Raw genomic sequence first — 20,292 nt, forward strand, 5'->3', positions numbered from 1 at the left:
CAAAAATCTATCTAACTCAGCCTTTAATTCATTTAATAATGTAGCAATGGCCTCCTCCACTCCCCACCAACTCACAGGGGAATAGAATTTCAAAGAATCTTACAGAAGAAACTCATTCTCATCTCTGTCTCAAATGGAAAGCCCCTCATTATAAAATTGTGCTCCCAGTTCTTGGTTTCAATTAAAGAGGAAACTTTCTCTCAGCATTAGCCCCTCAGAATCTTGGGTGAAAATGTGTTGCTGGAAAAGCACAGCAGGTCAGGCAGCATCCAAGGAACAGGAGAATCGACATTTCGGGCATAAGCCTGAAGAAGGGCTTATGCCCGAAATGTCGATTCTCCTGTTCCTTGGATGCTGCCTGACCTGCTGCGCTTTTCCAGCAACACATTTTCAGCTCTGATCTCCAGCATCTGCAGTCCACACTTTCTCCCCTCAGAATCTTGTCTGGTTCAACAACATCACCTCTCACTCTTCTAAACTACCATGAGAAGAGGCTGAATCTGCTCAATCTTTCCTCTAAGATATGCCTAGAATTTGTCATAGAATGAATATTGCCTGAATTGTTACCAAGACACAAATATCCTTCTGTAAATAAAGAGACCAAAACTATGTACAGTTCACCAGATGTGGTGTCATCACTGGGAGAAAGTGAGTACTGCAGATGTTGGAGATTAGAATCAAGAGTGTGGTGTTGGAAAAGCACAGTAGGTCAGGCAGCATCCGCAGGGCAGGAAAATCGATATTTCAGGCAAAAGCCCTTCAACAGAAAGTGGTGTCATTACTGCCTTGTACTGTTCTAGCAATATTTCCCCACTTCCCCACTCTTTCCCCTTTCAAGTAAAACCAATATTACATTTACCTTCCTCATTACCTCCTGTATCTGCAGACTAATTTTTTGTGAATCCATACAAGATCCCATATCTCTATGTACCATGATGTTTCACAGTGTCTATTTAAATGCATTAATCATGAAAGCTTAGCATGCTGACATAGCAATTAATGAGGAAAGTTCAGAGAATGTTATCACTTATTGGAAGGTGAATTGAATTCTAAAGTAGGGGGTTATGTTTTAGTTATACAAGGCACTGATAAGATCATATCTGGAGTGTTGTATATAGTATTGGAAATCTCATTTACAGCAGGATCTAAAGGTATTGGAATAATTTTACACAAAGTTTAGAGGATTAATATCTGGAATAGGGAGGTTGTCTGATGAAGAAAGGTTGGGCAAGCCAGACTTTTAACTGTACGCATTTAGAAGGGTAAAAGACAACTCGGTCACAACATATAAGATCCTGAGGAGTCTTGACAGGTTGAATGTGGAAAGGATATTTCATTTTATGGGAAAATCCTGAACTAGGAGTTAAAATTAAGGTTTTGGCCATTCAAGAAAGAGATAAGATAGTATAAAAGTTATCTTAGATGGTTGTATACCTTTGGACCTCTCTTCCCATAAAGGTGGTGGTAATAGAGTCATAGAGTCATACAGCACAGAAACAGACCCTACGGTCCAACCAGTCCATGCTGACCATAATCCCAATCTAAACTAACCCCACCTGCCTGCTCCTGACCTATCTCCCTCCAAGCCTCTCCTGTTCGTGTATTTATCCAAATCTCTTTTAAACATTGTAATTGTATCCACATCCACCACATCCTCAGGAAGTTCATTCCACTCAAACACCACCCTCTGTGTAAACGATTTGTCTATCATGTCTTTGTTCAGTCTCTCTCCTCTCACCTTAAAGATGTACTAGATATTCTTAAGGCCGAGGTAGATAGATTCTTAGTCAATAAGGGATCAGGGTGAAAGGATATCAAGGTAGGCAGGAATGTAGATTCAAGGTTACAATCAGATTTCCATGGTCTTATTAAACTGCAGAGCAGCCAAATGACCATTTTCTGCTTTTCATTTATATATAAATATACGTTGAATGGTGGGTTACCATGTCATCATCTGCCTAGTCAGTCAATATTGCCAATATTGATCTTATTTCTGTCTTCACACAAAGTTCAAACATTCACTTTCCAACAAGCATTACTAAAAAATCAGGATTGTCAGTCATGACTGATTCCACCACCACCCCATGCCCAACCCCCTGCAAGTCAATCACAACTCTCCACTGCTCCCCTGGTTAAGACTAACTTGCTAAGCAGAGAGCAAGACCATCTTGCTTCTGCAAAGCCCAGTAACATACAACTAGCACATTTAGATTAAACCAGATGGTAAACCAACATGTTACATTTCAAAAGAAGAACATATTTACGTTTGCAGTATCCTTTGAAGCGCTGGATAAGGAGCATGATGATTAAAAGTAGCAGAATTCCACTGAGGATGATGCACATATATGTGGGAAGGTGACTTGGACCACCATTTGTTACCACAACTGGACAGTCTCTTCCAGCTGACTCCAGCTGATCTTGATTCAAGTCTTCATTCCATGGATCAGAAGTTTCATCCGTTTTTATTGTCGATCGTATTGTGGTGGGATAACTTTCAGTTCTTAGACTAGTGGTCTTAGGGGATGTGCCCTGCATCCATTCTACATCGTTCCACATCATCTGTGAGGCATTTGTGATCTCGTATGTTGTTATCGCTTGTGTGGTAGTTTCTTGGGTGGTCAATGTAGATGTTGATTCCGAAGTAATAAAAGGAATGGATGTACTGGCTGGGTAATCATAATCTCCAGGAAGCATTGTGGTATCAAGAAAATCAAGGTCTGAAACAATTAAATAAACTTTAGATTTTTGAACAAGAACAAACCAAACCTGTACTGTCATTTGGATTGTTGATGTAAACGGTGTGGGTTGCCAGGAAAAATTGCAATTTAGACAAAACAATCAGATATATTCTCTTTTTTGGGGGATGGTGGCTCAGTGGTTAGCACTGCTGCCTCACAACACCAGGGACCCAGGTTTGATTCCAGGAAATGGGATTGTGCAGGAAAATGACGTTGAGGTAGATGATCATCCGTGGTCTTATTGAACAGTGGAGCATATTTGATGGGCCAAATGGCCTGCTCCTCCTCTATTCCTATGTTCCAATGCACAATCATTAAACTCATTCATGTTTGCTATCCATTGACCCATTTGACAACCAAAGCTTGGCACACTTATTGAGCGAAGTCAACTCTGAGCTCCTCTGATTGTGTTAGTTACATTTATCAGAAAAAAAAGGAGCAAAAATAATGAAAATATGAAAACAACTCACATCACCCATTTTATCCTATTGCAGAGTAAAAGTCCATCCCAATATGTTGAAAATGATTTTTAAAGCAGAAATATTAAGTAAATTGCATATATTTACATGTAACATTTTAATTCAAGGGTATTTAATATTTGGGGTTTAATATCTGTAGATGAGATTAGATTCCCTACAGGGTGGAAACAGGCCCTTTGAAGAGTAACCCACCCAGATCCATTTCCCTCTGACTCATGCATCTAACTCTACGGGCAATTTAGCTTGGCCAATTCACCTGACCTGCACATCTTTGGATTGTGGAAGAAAGCCCATACAGACACAGAGAGAATGTACAAACTCCACATAGACAGTTGCCCAAGGCTGGAATTGAACCTGGATCCCTGGCACTGTGAGGTAGCATTGAACTACCATTCCACCCCAATGCATATAAGGAGATCATTATGGTTTGGTACTTCAAACCGCAATGAAATGAAACTATACATGGAGAAGGCTGGGGCAGGGGACTCACTGGATGCTGAGGAAGGGTCACTGGACCCAAAATGGTAACTCTGATTTCTCTCCACTGAAACTGCCAGATCTGCTGAGCTTTTCCAGGTATTTCTGTTTTTGACACTGGATGCTGATTTTAGATGGCATGTAATCCCAATGCAAGTTTAAAAAGGTGCTGACAATTCTCATTTCATTAGATGACCCCAATGCTCCTTCTGTTCTGGGGACTTAGCCACAAGGACTGAGGGCTGTACTTTTGGTTAGCAGGGTTAGATCACATGGAACACAGGTAGACTTAGCCATTTGGATACAGAACTAGCTCAAAGGTAGAAGACAGAGGGTGGTAGTGGAGGGTTATTTTTCAGACTGGAGGCCTGTGACCAATGGAGTGCCACAAGGATCGGTGCTAGGTCCTTTAATTTTTGTCATTTATATAAATGATTGGGATGTGAGCATAAGAGGTATAGTTAGTAAGTTTGCAGATGACACCAAAATTGGAGCTGTAGTAGACAGCAAAAAAGGTTACCTTGGAGTACAATGGGACGTTGATCAGATGGGCCAATGGGCCGAGGAGTGATAGGTGGCATATAATTTAGATAAATGTGAGATGCTGCATTTTGGAAGGTAAATCAGAGCAGAACTTATACACTTAATGATAATGTCCTTGGGGCGAACAAAGAGAATTTGGAGTGCAGGTTCATAGTTCCTTGGAAGTGGAGTCACAGGTAGATAGGATAGTGAAGAAGATGTTTGGTATGCTTGCCTTTATTGGTCAGTGTAGGAGTTGGGAGTTCATGTTGTGGCTCTACAGGACATTAGTTAGGCTACTTTTAGAATACTGCACATAGTTCTGGTCTCCCTGCCAGAGGAAGAATATTGTGAAACATGAAAGGGCTCAAAAAGCTTTACGAGGATGTTGCCAGGGTTGGAAGGTTTGAGCAATAGAGAGAGGCTGCATAGGCTGGGACTATGTTCCATAGAGCATCGGAGCCTGAGGTATGACCTCTTGAGGTTTATAAAATCACGAGGGGCATGGATAGGGTGAATAGCCAACGTCTTTTCCCCGGGTGGGGAAATCCAAAACCAGACAGCACATGTTTAAGGTGAGAGGGAACACATTTAAAAGTAACCTAAGGGGCAACGTTTTCACACAGAGGGTGGTGCGTGGATTGAATGAGCTACCAGAGGAAGTGGTGGAGGCTAGTACAGTTACAACATTTAAAAGGCATTTAGACGGGTATATGAATAGGAAGGGTTTAGAGGGAGGAGAGCCAAATACTTGTAAATAGGACTAGATTAAATTAGGATATCTGTTCGGCATGGATGAGTTGGACCAAAGGGTCTGTTTCCATGCTGTTCAGCTCTATGACTCAATGACTGTATGTACGCTAGTGGGAAGTGTAGCCACATTTCCTAGTGATTCCAAACCAAAGACACATTAACATTTGTGTAAATTCTTGAATACTATTATTTGAATTTTCTTTTTACCTATGTCCAGGCATATTTCAGAAACTATTGATTCCTTTTTGGCCAAACTACATCCATACTTCTTCAGATGCTCCTGATCCACACGCGAAATAACAAGAGACTGGCCGTCATTGCTGATGCTTACAGCCCCAGTGTCCGATATAGACAATCCATCATACAGCCATTTTATTCGGGGTGTCAGCACTTTCGGTCCACAGTATGTGCATGTCAGTGTAACTTTATCTCCAATTGACGCGACAGGTGGGTTCACTGTAAGTTGGAGGTTTGACCAGCATCCTACAGAAAATAAACCCTCTGCATTATATAATGAAAACATCAGTAACTATGCAACATGTGATTTGGTAAACTTTAACCAGTTTTTAGATTGAGATATCCAAAATGATTAGTTCAGTTAATAAACACTCAATTGTAAGTGCATTTTATGAGGTGTATTGAAATCTGTTTCATGAATCTTGTCTAAACTGCCTTCAATGCAAGTGTATCCTTCCTTAAATATATAATCAAAACAAGTTCACTGTACTCAGTGTGATCGTATCCAATGCTTTTTACAACTGTAGCAAGACTTCCTTATTTTTGCACTTCATGCTCCTTTCAACAAAGACTAAATTTCATTGTGTTCCTAAGCATGGCTTGTATCTGTATGTTAAAGTTTTATGATTCATGAACAAATTCTTGAAATGATAAGATTGTTGTTTAAGACTAGATCAGTTAGGGCAATATTTATTTCAAAGAATGAGGGAGGATTTCATAGAAACCTATAAAATTCTGACAGGACTAGAAATGGTAAACTTAGGAAGGATGATCCTGATAACCAAGGGGTCCAGAATTGGGGAGGGGGTGGTCACAGTCTAAGAATATGGGATATGGCATTTAGAACTGTAATGAGCATAAATATCTTCACCTAGAAAGTGGTGAACTTCCAGAATTGTCTGCTGCAGAAAGCAGTTGAGGCCAAAACATTGAATGTTTCAAGAAGGTAATAGTTATAATTCTTATGGCTAAAGGAACCAAAGAGCATGGGCAGAAATTGAGAACAGGGTACTGGGTTGGATGATCGAGCATGATCATGTTGAGTGGTGGGGCAGGCTCAAACTGCAAAATGGTCTTCTCCTGCTCCTATTCCTAAGTTTTTATGACATACCATTAATAGTTGAGGCTCTAACATTGAATCCTGTGGCACTCCAAAAAGTTATGGTTTGCCAACATGAAAATGATCTATTTATCATGTTTCTGTGTATAGTGTTATTTAGCACTACCAGTTGAATATGTTTCCCTTAACACCTTGAACATTTATCCTGCGGCATCTACCTGGCACCTTATCAAATGCCTTTTAAAACAAAGCAAATACATTAATTAATAAATCAATTAATTCCTTTATCTATCCTACTGGTCACATTCTCAAAGAGCTCAAATGCATTGGAAAACAGTTTTCCTTTCATAAAACCATGTTGACACTGCTTGAGGGAGAAACCTGTCAATTGACATCAAAAAAGCCTATCAACATTTTCTGTCCAGCCCCAAACTTGAAGAATGGCACATGAAAGTGTCAAAAGAAAGGAAGGAAACGCTAGCAAGCGTCTCAATGCATAACCTCCTCATTAACTCATGTAACCTGATATATCATCCTTCTCAACAGTCAATAATGCTAGTCCATGGAGGAGATACACAAGCAAAGGGGAGAAAAATGTCCTTAATTTCAGAAATGAAATCTCTCAGAATACTCTATTAAATGCTTTAATCAATAAACTAACTCTATAAGGCCAAGATTTCACTTCAATTCCTGTCACAGTAACAAATATTTATTTAGCAATATTTATAAATTAAAAACTTTGCAGCTGTGCTTTAGATTGTTATCCTGACAACCTTGTTTTACTGGTACCTTACGCCATTATCAATTGTCAGTATTACATGACCGAATGGGGGTTACTATTACCAGAAACTGAACTGGACTCGTCATGTAAATTCCTGCTCCTCGGATACTGTCTGACCTGCTGTGCTTTTCGAGCACCACACTTTTGACTTGTCGTATAAATACTGCAGCAGCAAAAGAAAGTTAGTGGCTTGGAATCCCCTTGTGAGTAAGTCACCTCATGTCTTCCCAAAGCCTATCCATTAACTACAAGGCACGAGTCAGGCATGTGATGAATACATTCCACTTGCCTGGATGAGTGCAGCTCAAGAAGATTGATACCATCCAGGACAAAGCAGGCCACTTGATGAGCACCACATCCATGAACATTCAGTCTTTTCACTATTGATTCTCAGTAATAGCAGTATCTACAAGATGCACTGCAGAAATTCTCCAAGATTCCTTAGACAGTACCTTCCAAACCCACAGCATTGCGATCCACTAGGACAATGGCATCAGATATTTTGGAACATCACTCTATTAGTTCCCCTCCAAACCACAGACCATCCTGATTTGGAAATATATTACTGTTCCTTAAGGGTCAAATGCTGGGTCAAAATCTAGAACTTGTCCCCAAATGTCATTGTGGGTCCACCACACAGAGTGCAGTGGTTCAAGAAGCAGCTGACCACCACCAAGTAAATAAAAGCTGGCCAAATCAATGATGCCCATATTCCATGGATGCGTACAAACAAGAAATCCTTATTGCATTACTTGTTTTTGTCTTCAATCTTCAATTCTTTTAGTGAAATTTTCATCTGACATTCAATATTTCATTGAGATGTATTGTGATTAAACCAAAACATTTCGTTTACAATAAAGTCTCTTTTGGACCCACAATATAGCCCTGCAATCCTCTCAGCTCAGGCACCCAATCTTATTTATCAATTGTTTAGTCTACTTTGTACTTTCTTCAATGTCTATGACTTTGTTTGTCTACAAGAGCTGCATACAGTATTTAAGGTGAAATGGGTCAGTGTTTTGCTCCGAGTTACATATTGATTGATGTGGTAGGTGTTCGACCCTTCAAGTCATTTTTTAATCTATCTACACAGGGTGCTGAAGATTAAGGTCTGTTTAACACAAAAAATAGCAGATTCCTCTCCTTTCCATTTAAGTTTCCTTTACTAATCCTGTACTTTAAAACATTTTTTTTCTCTTTTCACACACCTTTTTTTCATTCATCTACATTAAACAACATCTTACAAGTGTTTGTCCCACTTTTTGGGCATATTCTGATTTTTCTACCACAGATCTACTTCTTCCCTACTACCTGTTGCCATCACAGCTTTTGTACCAGCAGATTTACTACTTTTCCTTCCTTTACATCTTAAATATGCACTGTTCACCCTAGACTCAACTCCGAAAGTAACCCCTTCTCGTGTAGGTGCAAATGTAAGTAATCAGCCTTTTTAACTGTGATTCAATCAGTTAGATGAAGGAGCCATGTATAATGAATGACTATGAGTTGGAGGAAATGCAGATTTCGGAGAACATTGACAACATAATACAGTCAAAATTATATCCTGCTGAAAGGGAGATGAGGAAGCAAGAAAACAATTTCATTCATAATTGTGAAAATCTGGTCAGCTTATAGTTTGCTCTCACATACCTGGCTTCACTACTAGCCTCATTTTTTTCTCCTCAGAAAGGTAATCATGGGTGCAGATGAACGCTCCTGAATCCGGTATCTTTATTCCCCTTAGTGTGATTGAATAATCACCCTTCTTTATTTTTGATCGGTATACAAGCACTCGCCCTTTGAACTGTTCCTCATATATGGCTCGCCCATCAGGATAAATGTCCAGAACCTTTCCACCATTGGAACCACTGCATTCTGGATACAGTGGTGTCCAATACCAGCTCACAGGACGGTCAAATGGAAGTTGCTCTGAGATTATGCAGCTAAGTGAGGCAACATTTCCAATGGTGACTGACACCTCCTGTTCAGCTCCAGCAGTCAGTTCAATGAAGACAAGCAAAGCTGAAATAGTAACACACGATTATACATTATAATTCCAGTACCACTCATAGTTAAAACATTATTAATTACCATTAGCCATTTGAATTTTACTGTTGATGTGAAATCTCTATAAATAACTGAGGTGTGTCGAATAGGGCGACACCAGCATTGATAGGACTGGAAGATGAGATACAGTTTTAAAAAGTGGTAAATTCAGTATTATTTTCTTTCTTCAAACCATCTGAAGAATGTAGAAGGAAGAGAACTAATGGGGGACTTAAGGTGACCTACAATATTGAGTGCACGGAACAATTTATATAAGGGGCTGTAAAATGGGACATAGTTTCAACACAGAAGGGATTCAGGGAAATGGAACTATGTATGGAATGGCAAATGCGTCGTTTATGAGGAATAAGAGAATCATAATAGAAGATACGTGTAGTCCACTAAGATTAGTAGCATCACGCATCACTCTAAGGTTCACTTAGATGCTAATAGAGAACTAGTCAGGCCTGTAAATTTTGCAATACATTTTTGCAATTGTATTTCAGGTCACAGCATATCTCCAATGCAAGGCTCAGGTTCTATGGTAACAACAGTTTACATTTATATAACATATGAAGAACATCTTTCCACACCACACACATAGGCAGATGGGAAATGAACACAACATGGAGAAGAGACAATGGAAAGATGAATCAAAAGCTAGGTTGAAATTCCAGAGTTTTAAGAGTTATTTGAGGGTGGAGAACAATGCAGCAATGTTTAGGAATGGAGTTCCAGAGTATGCAGAGGGAAATAGAAGAGACATTTCTGATGATGCGCTGGCAGTTTTGGATAAATTAATATGGAACCATGCATTAGAGATTTTGTTACATTAATTGTATTCTACTGAGGCAGTAGGGGTCAGTATAGTTAGCTTTAGCATCTGCAGCTTGCAAAGAGGTAAGTGAGCCCGGGTTCCCATTATATTTCTATTCAGTAGTCTTTGTGAGATAATTATATATTGGGCTTTTAGATGAAGACAGTTTTGGGATGGTTGAGTAACTTGCTGAATAAACGATACATAAGACCAGAAAGAAGTTATTTAATAATTATTTATTAGAATCTTATTTGTATCGTATTTACATATAAGTGGATCTGGCTTATTTAAATTCTGATGAAAATAAGCTTTAAAAGGGAATAATTAATCAATTCTAATAATCCTACTTCTGTGATTTGAGGTCTGTTTACTAGGTGAAGCTCACCTCTAGTTGTTCAGCTTTGTCGCCTGTTGCTGAATATTGACATTTCGTAGAATACAAGTGACAATAGCAGTACAAAGAAAAGGTTTCAGTCATAATCTTGCCTCTATCCTGCTTTATCATTTTGTTATACAACACAAAAGAAATTGCATCTAATTGTAACTATAAATAAATTTAACACTTTAGCTAGTTACATGTAAATACATTCTAAAGTCTGAACAAAGTAACTGAGTTTCTGTTATAACTTTAATAAGTTGACTTTTGATGGAGCTGCATGTTTACTCTTTTATCTAATGACAGTGTTTGCCATGGTTCAGCTGGTTTTACCACATGACTCTAAATCGAGAACTTTTATATCAAGTCCCATTTCATGATGTGATGACAAAAATCAAAGCTGACAGTCCTGTGTAGTGTTTAGGTAGGTGTGCATTGTTGCATGACACGTTTTTAAAAATCACTGCCTGAAAGGTTTATAAGTGTCCCAAAGTGTCTTTATGGTCTGACAGTAAACATACTGCTCAGGTCATGTGCAGAAGTCCTTCTTGGTCAATTTAAGACGCAGAATTATTTGTAATAAAAGCAAAATACTGCAGATTTTGTAAATATGAAATAAAACAGAAAGTGCTGGACATTTATGGACAGGGTTAAAGCGAGAGAGAGAGAGAGAGAGAGGGACCAAGTTAACATTTCGAATCCACTATGATTCTTCTTCAGAACTTGTTGATGGGTTTATTATGAATATTGGTGATAGAGGTTGCACGGCAAACAGCAACAACACCACCTTAATCAGCCGGTTCGATAGTAAAGATGATTTACAAGATGATTAGGGGTTTAGATAGGGTCGACAGTGAGAATCTTTTGCCACGTATGGAGTCAGCTATTACAAGGGGGCATAGCTTTAAATTAAGGGGGAGTAGGTATAGGACAGATGTTAGGGGTAGGTTCTTTACTCAGCGAGTCGTGAGTTCGTGGAATGCCCTGCCAGTAGCAGTGGTGGACTCTCCCTCATTATGGGCATTTAAGCGGGCATTGGATAGGCATATGGAGTATAGTGGGCTAGTGTAGGTTAGGTGGGCTTGGATCGGCGCAACATCGAGGGCCGAAGGGCCTGTACTGCGCTGTATTCTTCTATGTTCTAAAGTCAGATTAAACCTGAGAGGTCAGAGTACAGTGAGTTCAGAGGGGATAGGTTAGTCTGGGTGGGGGGAGCACAGAAATTAAATTGGCTGATGAGACATTAATAGTTCTTGATGAAGAGATCAAATGCAGGTAAAAGGCCAGAGGGTGCAGTCCATGTGGAAGGAGAGGGGGAGAAGATCCAAGGAGTGACAACAGGACTGCTGTCCAAATAAGTGGGCATGGAGATGAAGATGACAGAAGAGTTCAATGTCATGCCATTCCTGAAATTCACTGAAGGGAAGGCATAAAGGGATAAAACTAGATCCTTTGATCGTTCAGCGTTGAAGAGGGTCAGAGGATACAGTAAAATTATGAGATTAGAAGAAGGGTTGGAGACAGACGGGAAGAAGAATCCAGAGGAGCATTCATACCTATGAGTTTTTGAAGCTTGTGTTCCTCAATACTTGAAAGGAAAAGAAAATGTTTCTTGTTAAAGTTTCAAATGAGATGGTGAATGAAATGGATTTGACATGTGAAAGATGGAATTTCAGTTGGAATCCACGTAAGAGAAGGCAGAGCTGAAGACAACTCCTGAGGAAGGAGATGTGGTTGTGAAAGTGAATTTTGTCAAACACTTTATTAAAATCTAAGAGAGAGATCAAAAGCAATGAAGTTGAAGAAGCTGAAAAATTTAAATGGAAATGATGTTGGAGAGAAGAGCCGAACTTTTCCAAGGCAGGCATAACTGGAAGAAAAGTCGCAGTGAATTAAGTAGCTAATTAAAAACAAAATACTGCAGTAGTAGTTCTGAAGAAGGTTCATACTGGATTTAAAATGTAAGCTCTCTCTCTTTCTCTTCCCACAGGTGCTCTTAAACCTACTCAGCTTCTCCAGAACGTCTTGTTTATATGGTGAAATAATCTTTCTTTATCGTCGCTGAAATTTGTGTGCAGCCTTGTGTGCCTCACAGCGCCAGCGACCCAGGTTCAATTCCTGCCTCGGGCAACTGTCTGTGTGGAGTTTGCACATTCTCCCCGTGTCTGCGTGGGTTTCCTCTGGGTGCTCCGGTTTCCTCCCACAGTCCAAAGATGTGCAGGTTAGGTGAATTGACCATGCTAAATTGCCCGTAGTGTTAGGTGAAGGTTTAAGTGTAGGGGAATGGGTCTGGGTGGGTTGCTCTTCAGAGGGTTGGTGTGGACTTGTTGGGCCAAAGGGCCTGTTTCCACATTGTAAGTAATCTAATCTAATCAGCCTAATGATGAAATGCATCTAAACATTTACTGGAATTCATTTTTAAAATTTCATAATAAAATCTTGGTTTTAAACATTTTGAGTTACAAAAGATCAACCACTCCACAGTATATGTGACTCAGTAATATTTATTTGCTGTTCTGTGAAAAGAAAATGAGTTTCTCAATTTCACCATCTTTTACTATGTTAGTACAGAAGACTGCAATATTTAACTCACCTCAGCAATTGCCATATTCAAACTAGTCTATTTCACCATGAGCTAATTAAACAAATAATGTACAATACATAGCTCTAATATGTTCAAGTAAAGTCTAAGATCATAATATGGAAGGAAAATTATAAATTTTAAAGTTGAAAATTCTGTTTTGAATTCAACTGGAATATCACTTGGTGTGTTACCATTCGCTTCCATCAACCCTAAATGAGGGAAGGGAAAACATCAGCCACTGCTCATTTTTGTTTCAACCAATACAAGTGACTCCCGAGTGCAGTTGGAGTGTGGTAATCAAGCACTGAGAGAGTTGTCTAAATTTTCATTTCTAAATAGTTGAACAGTCCATTAACAGAGTGCGATTCTTGAAGAAAGCAGTTTATTACAACAATCAGGGTCTACCCTGGGCCAATGTTCTATCTCTTTATTGCAATTCTTTGCCCTTTGTTCTGTAACATCTTTGTCATTTAATCTCACCTACCCTTTGGTTCTGCCTCCCCATCACCCCTTTCAATAGTGTAAACCCATCACATTTATCAAATTTTCACATCTGAAGACAAGTCACTTCAAACTCAAAACTTTAACTCTGCTTCTTTTTCCACAGATGCTGTCAATCCTGCAGAGAGTTTTCCAGAACTTTCTATATTTATTACATATTTCCAACATTAGCAAATTGTGCTTTTATCATGTTGAGGCTAAATCTGAATTTTACAAAGGCTCGTCATAACTTCCTTACTGACTAGTCTGTGCCTGTATTGAGAAAATGATCCTATATCATTACTTTTTCAACTTATCCTGTCACCTTCAAATGATTTGTATACATATACCATCAGGCCCTCTGTTCATTAACCCCCTTTAGAATTGTTCCTCTATTTTTATTGCCTTTCCTCAGTTTTCCTAACAAAACGGTGGCACGGTGGCTCAGTGGTCAGCACTGCTGCCTCACAGCGCCGAAGACCCGGGTTCAATTTCCGCCTCGGACAACTGTCTGTGTGGAGTTTGCACATTCTCCCCATGTTTGCGTGGGTTTCCTCCGGGTGCTCCGGTTTCCTCCCATAGTCCAAAGATGTGCAGGTTAGGTGAATTGGCCATGGTAAATTGCCCGTAGTGTTAGGTGGATTAGTCAGGGGTAAATATAGGGGGGTGGGTTTCTCTTTGGAAGGTCGGTGTGGACTTGTTGGGCTGAAGGGCCTGTTTCCACACTGTAGGTAATCTAAAAAAAATGAACACTTTTGACTTCGTATTAAAGTTCAGCTGCTTTGTGCATCTGTTCATTCCACTGGTCTATCTATGTGTGTTTAAAGTTTATCATTATCCCTCTCACTGTTCACAATTGTTATATATTATCTTATTTCCTGTAAAGACCACAAAACTAATTAGCTAGGAAGCAGTTGCATGTGTAAGTGATCCAGTGGCAACCTGGCTACAGTGGAGGGTCCATTCTTTGAGTAACATGGCACTGACCTAAGCAGCCTTCCATTCAGGCGGTGAGGTAGTTGTATTAAAGACAAAGAACTCTATCCACTCTTAGCCTAAAGTGTGATTGTAACATCTGGGAGCAAAAGACAATTAAAAGACATAAATTCCAGATTTGGTGGCATCTCCAAATTTTGAAGTTGTGCCCTGCAAACCCGAATCGAGATCATTCATGTACGTCACGGAAGATACATAATGTTGAATAACTCAAATCTTAGGTAGAGGAAGTGAGACAGGTTTCTTTGAAGTGAAACTTGCTTCTAGATGATATTCCTTTAATTCAAATAAAATCACACAAACCACGAATAAATCTGCCTTTTTCATCAAGTTACAGTCACCATACTCTTTTTGCTTTGGTGATGATGTAGAGGCATGTGAGAAAAGTTACATCTTCCAGGGACAAACCAAGCCTTTTCTGCATTTAAGCTCCATTAAGGAGACAGATTTGGCTCATCAATCATCAACATGCCTGGAGGACCTATCTGACTCACATATTTGATTAAAATGAAATCAAGATATGCGGATGCTAGAAATCTGAAACAAAAGCAGAAACTGCCAGAAAAACTCAGCAGCTCTGGCAGCATCTGTGGAGAGAAAGCAGAGTTGGTGTTTTTAATCCAGTGACCTTTCCTCAGAACTGAAGAAGTTCTGAAGTTCCGAAGAAGGATCACTGGGCTCAAAATGTTAACTCAGTTTCTCTCTCCATAGAAGCTGCCAAATCTGGTGAGTTTCTCCAGCAATTTCTGCTTTTGTCACGTACTTAGTTAGTGGCTGTGCGCATTGCGAGCAATATCATTCAGAAACCAGTTTCACTTCAAAGAAACTTGACCCAACTTCCTTCATTGAAGAAAGATTTGAGTTGTCAAATATTGATGTTGACTTTATAAATCAAATTATCCATAAATGAGTAGAAATATATCTCATGCAAAACTCTTTACAAAGCTTTCGTCTGTATTTTAGTTCCACACAATAAAATGTACCAGCAGACATGTAAAAGTGGCTTTTCCAAAATTGATTTCTAATTCATCGTCAGAAACATAGACACATGCACAAATAGTCCAATATTTACACAGTCATAGGGTCATTAAATCATTGAATCAGACGATACAGAAGAGGCCCTTCAGCCCATCGAGTCTGAACCACCAAACATATAGTCCTACCTATACTAGTCCCAGTTTCCTTCTTTAGGTCCACAGCCTTGAATGTTATGACATTTCAAGTGCTCATTCAAGTACGTTTTCAAAACTGTGAGGTGTCCTGGCTCAATTACATCACCAGGGCATGCATTCCAGGCTCCCACCACCCTCCGAGTGAAAAGGCTTTGCCTCAAATCACTACTAAACCTGCTTTTCACTTTAAAATGATGTCCTCTTGTTATTGATCCTTCAACTAATGGGAAAAAGCTACTTTCTATTTACCCTGTCCATGCTCCTTTTTATCTTATACTCCTCCAATTTCAAGACCTAAAATATGCCATGGAAATTTATTTTTGAAGTTTAGAAAGTTGAGTCACTGAACAGGCAATCAGGGTGAGACATTCACAGATCGATAAAGTTCCATTTCCTCCACTGCATAATGAGCTCAACTCTACTTTCAGAAGAATTAACTTTTCTCTGTAGTGAATCAGCAAATGATAAAAAAAATGAATATATCAAAATAAATACTTTCCTTAAATTGAAAATTGTCATTATTGAATAATGATAAATATTGGAGGGAAACCTCTCACGAAAGTAAATACACGGACAAATAATTTTTGTGTCTAGTTTGATACCCAGACACAAGCTTAAACAAATTATTCAGATTATATAAATGATTTGGATGTGAGTTTAAGAGATATAGTTAGTAAATTTGCAGATGACACCAAACTTGGAGGTGTAGTGGATAGCAAAGAAGGTTACTTCAGATTACAAATGGGATCTTGATCAGATGGGCCAATGGGCGGAGGAGTGGAAGACGGAGTTTAATTCAGATAAATGTGAGGTGCTGCATTTTGGGAAAGGAAACCTTAGTAGGACTTATACACTTAATGGTAAGGTCCTAGGGAGTGTTGCTGAGCAAAAAGACCTTGAAGTGCAGGTTCATAGCTTCCTGAAAGTAGAGTCACAGGTAGATAGGATAGTGAAGAAGGCATTTGGTATGCTTTCCTTTATTGGTCAGAGTGTTAAATACAGGAGTTGGGAGGTCATGTTGTGGCTGTACAGATCATTGGGTAGGCCACTTTTGGAATACTGCGTGCAATTCTGGTCTCCTTCCAGAATTGTGAAACTTGAAAGGGTTCAGAAAAGATGCATAAGGATATTGCCAGGGTTGGAGGATTTGAGCTATAGGGAGAGGTTGAATAGGCTAGGGCTGTTTTCCCTGGAACGTCAGAGGCTGAGGGGTGACCTTATAGAGGTTTATAAAATAATGAGGAGCATGGATAGGGTAAATAGACAATGTCTTTTCCCTGGGGTGGACGAGTCCAAAACTAGAGGGCATAGGTTTAGAGTAAGAGGGGAAAGACATAAAAGAGACCTAAGGGGCAACTTTTTCACGCAGAGGGTGGTGCATATGTGGAATGGGCTGCCAGAGGAAGTGGTGGAGGCTAGTACAATTGCAACATTTAAAAGGCATCTGGATGGGTAAATGAACAGGAAGGGTTTGGAGGGATATGGGCTGGGTGCTGGCAGGTTGGACCAGATTGGGTTGGGATATCTGGTCAGCATGGACTAGTTGGACTGAAGGGTCTGTTTCATGCTGTACATCTCTATGACTCTCTGACTATATATTTAATAATGCCAAACAAAACGGAGGTGATTGTAACTGGGGGAAAATATCCTGCACTTGCTCAGGTTATGTTAAATGTTTTTCTGATACAACACCTCACTTAGATTCAGAGAGTCATAGAGATGTATACAGCACAGAAACAGACCCTTCCTTCCAACTCGCCCATGCTGACCAGATATCCCAACACAATCTAGTCCCAGCACCCAGCCCATATCCTTCCAAACCCTTCTTATTCATATACCCATCCAGATGCCATTTAAATGTTGCAATTGTCCTATCCTCCACCACTTCCTCTGGCAGCTTATTTCATTCATGCACCACCCTCTGCATGAAAACGTTGCCCCTTAGGTCCCTTTTATATCTTTCCCCTCTCATCCTAAACCTATGCCCTCTAGTTCTGTGCTCTCCCACCCCAGGGAAAAAAGCTTTGTCTATTTATCCTATCCATCCTCCAGAACAAATGTAAAAATGCCCTGTAAGAACAGTAATAGATAACTACATCGCATCTGGATTTTATACGCTTTCTTGCAATTTTCTAAAACCATGACTTTGGTGTTAACCATATTCTAAATTTTGATTTACTGTATCTTCAAACCCAGTGGTTCCTAACATTTAATACTTTGTGTGCCACCAACCACTTTGTTAAACACCTCTGGTCCCAACATGATAAAAACAAAACCACACTTTTTCCAGGGAGTGTACATGTATTTTATTTTAGCAATGAAAATTTTTAAAGACATTAAAAATTGCATTGGTTTTACTGTGAGTAAGTTTTATTGCTAAATTCAGCACCTGATTGAGAAACATTGTTCTAACCTATAATTTTTTTAAACTTTTAACTTTTATTGTCTGTTGCTTTAATTTTTCACACAAAAGGAGATTGTTTAGTCCATCATGCCTATGCTGGCTCATTGTAAGAGCTACCCAATTAGTCCCAGACCTCGGCTCTTCCTCTACAACTAAATACCTATTAACCGTTCCCTTTTGAAAGCTACAATTGAAAGTGCTTCCACCTAGTTCCCTTTTCAGACAAGACATTCCAGATCATAATGCACTAAGTAAAATAAAACCTCCTCATCTTCCCCAGCCCAACCTTTTCTTGATGAACTTACATCCGTGTCCTTCATTTACTGAACCTCCTGTCACTGGAAACGATGTCTTTATGTCTACCTTGTCAGAACTCCATATAAGTTTCAATCAATACATTAACTAATTGAATTCCCTCAACTTGATATGCTAAGCAATGTCAAGAATTCTGTCAATTGAAATCTTTTATCAATCATTTGCAATTTGGTCACTTGAGTTACCTGTCCTCTTTCAGGAGGTTTCCATTGTGGAGACAAATCCATTGCATTGAGGTGATCTCTTCAACTGAAAAATTACAAATAATAATCCAAAATAGCTACAACGGTGTAATCTCTTGAAAGAATCAATGTCACTCGAATAAGATAGCACCCCGGTTGGCTGCAGTCAACTGAATTTCCAAACATTTTGTCAGCAATTTTACTCACCTAGACAAAGGAGTTTGAAGTGCACATAGATGTTGTTGGATTTCATTGTTTCAGCTGTGAATGGATGTGCAGTCAGAGTTCAAAAAGCTGATTTTAACTCATTACACCAGAACTGAACACTATCCTCACATCCTGAAGCCACAGGGTCTCGGTTTCTGTCCATAAATGGTAAAACAAAGAGGCTAACTGAACACATTCCAATTTCTTTTAGCGTGTTTCCTGAACCATCGATGTGTACCAGTAATGATATTTTTTAAAGTTCTCAGAAATATGTCCAACAAATGCACGCAAGGTCCTAATTGGAAACGATGAAAGGAAAAACCATTGAAAGATACAGAACAATTTGATTTATCTAGTGAGAAATAGGGGGAATTGTATGCTGACCAATGTGGATGTTCTCAATTTTAACAACGGAACAATTCACATTTTTGTGCCAACATCTAAAACACCAAGGTCAAGCATAGAATTGATAAGATGGGGATTAAATGTTTAACAATAACAAGTTTGCATTTATACAGCACCAAAACATCCAAAGGCATTTCATTGATGTGTTATTAAAAAAATAAATTGATGCCAGGTTACATAATGAAACATTAGAGCAGATTACCAAATGCTTGGTCAAGGAAGCAGATTATAGGAACTTTTAAAGGAGCTAGAGAAAGATGCAAAGGATTTGGGAGGAAATTCCAGAGTTTAGGACCAAGGCAGCTGCAGACAATTGACAAATAGTGGAGTGCTTGAAATCAAACATGTTCAAGAGGTCAGATTAGAAGAGTGAATAAATCTTCGAAGCTATTGCAGAAATAGAAAGGGATCCATGGAAACAATGATAAGAATTTAAATTGAGATATAGCTTAAGAAGAGCTAATGTCAGCCAGTGAGCACAAGGCATGATAGGGCATGAGGAACAGCTCATCGAGCCTGCTCAGACATGTAATGAGATCATTGCTGATCATATGAGTCAACCACACTCAGAGGGGCAAAACTACATGAGCTGGCAGTCATGTGGTTGGCTATATGGAAATAGATTGAGGGAATTTACAATTATGAACTCAAAGGAGGAAGATAAGTTGAGGTGAGATTAAAATTGCCAAGGCTGAAAACTTCCTGATAGCAAAGGCTGAAGGAGGAAAGCACTGAAGTTATCATGGTTGGAATGTTATTTTTTATATATAGGGTGGCATGGTACTTCAGTGGTTAGCACTGCTGCCTCACAGTGCCATGGACTTGGCTTCTGTTCCAACCTTGGGTGTCTATCTGTGTGACATTAGTACATTCTGCTCCTGACTGTGTGGTTTCCACTTGGTGCTCTGGTTTCTAAACATTGCCTCGTCGTGTCTAAGGACGTGTAGGATAGGTGGATTGGCCATTGTAAATGTGGGGTTACAAGGATAGAGTAGCATTCTGACTTTTTGGAGGGTTAGTGCACTCGATGGGCTGAATGGTCTCTCTGCACCGTAGGGATTCTATGACTTTGTGGCCAAAAAAGTTCATTAAATGATTGAGCAGGTTTATGGGGCTGAGTGGCCATGTACAGTATTTATGTGTCATAGAGATTGATGGTTTAAAGTAGAGGCAAACAGGATTTAAAAGATGAGATGGGGGAGAAACTGCCTGAGGAGTAGTGGAAAGGTATGGATTTGAATCTTTGATCTGAGTCAGAAAC

At 39.4% G+C, this 20,292-nt stretch overlaps 1 protein-coding gene across 2 annotated transcripts in view; it reads right to left on the reverse strand.

The window, feature by feature from the left end:
* Window positions 1-19,094, reverse strand: part of LOC122551078 (uncharacterized) — a 46,083-nt gene extending 26,989 nt beyond the window's left edge. Inside the window, exons 1-4 of one of the 2 annotated variants that reach the window (XM_043692720.2) lie at window positions 18,627-19,092; window positions 8,698-9,069; window positions 5,177-5,452; window positions 2,265-2,717 (exon numbers count right to left, since the gene is read on the reverse strand). In XM_043692720.2, coding sequence (XP_043548655.1) covers window positions 2,265-2,717; window positions 5,177-5,452; window positions 8,698-9,069; window positions 18,627-18,672 — 1,147 coding nt within the window. In that variant the 5' untranslated portion in view covers window positions 18,673-19,092. Of the gene's footprint in view, window positions 1-2,264; window positions 2,718-5,176; window positions 5,453-8,697; window positions 9,070-18,626 lie in introns of both variants that reach the window. The other variant, XM_087988364.1, reaches the window with a different exon arrangement.
* Between the last annotated feature and the right edge of the window lie 1,198 nt (window positions 19,095-20,292).

The sequence above is a fragment of the Chiloscyllium plagiosum genome, unplaced genomic scaffold (genome assembly GCF_037043375.1).
Source record: "Chiloscyllium plagiosum isolate Xiang-an unplaced genomic scaffold, Cpla_swu_hap1 HiC_scaffold_6, whole genome shotgun sequence".
NCBI classification, from domain to species: Eukaryota; Metazoa; Chordata; class Chondrichthyes; order Orectolobiformes; family Hemiscylliidae; genus Chiloscyllium; species Chiloscyllium plagiosum.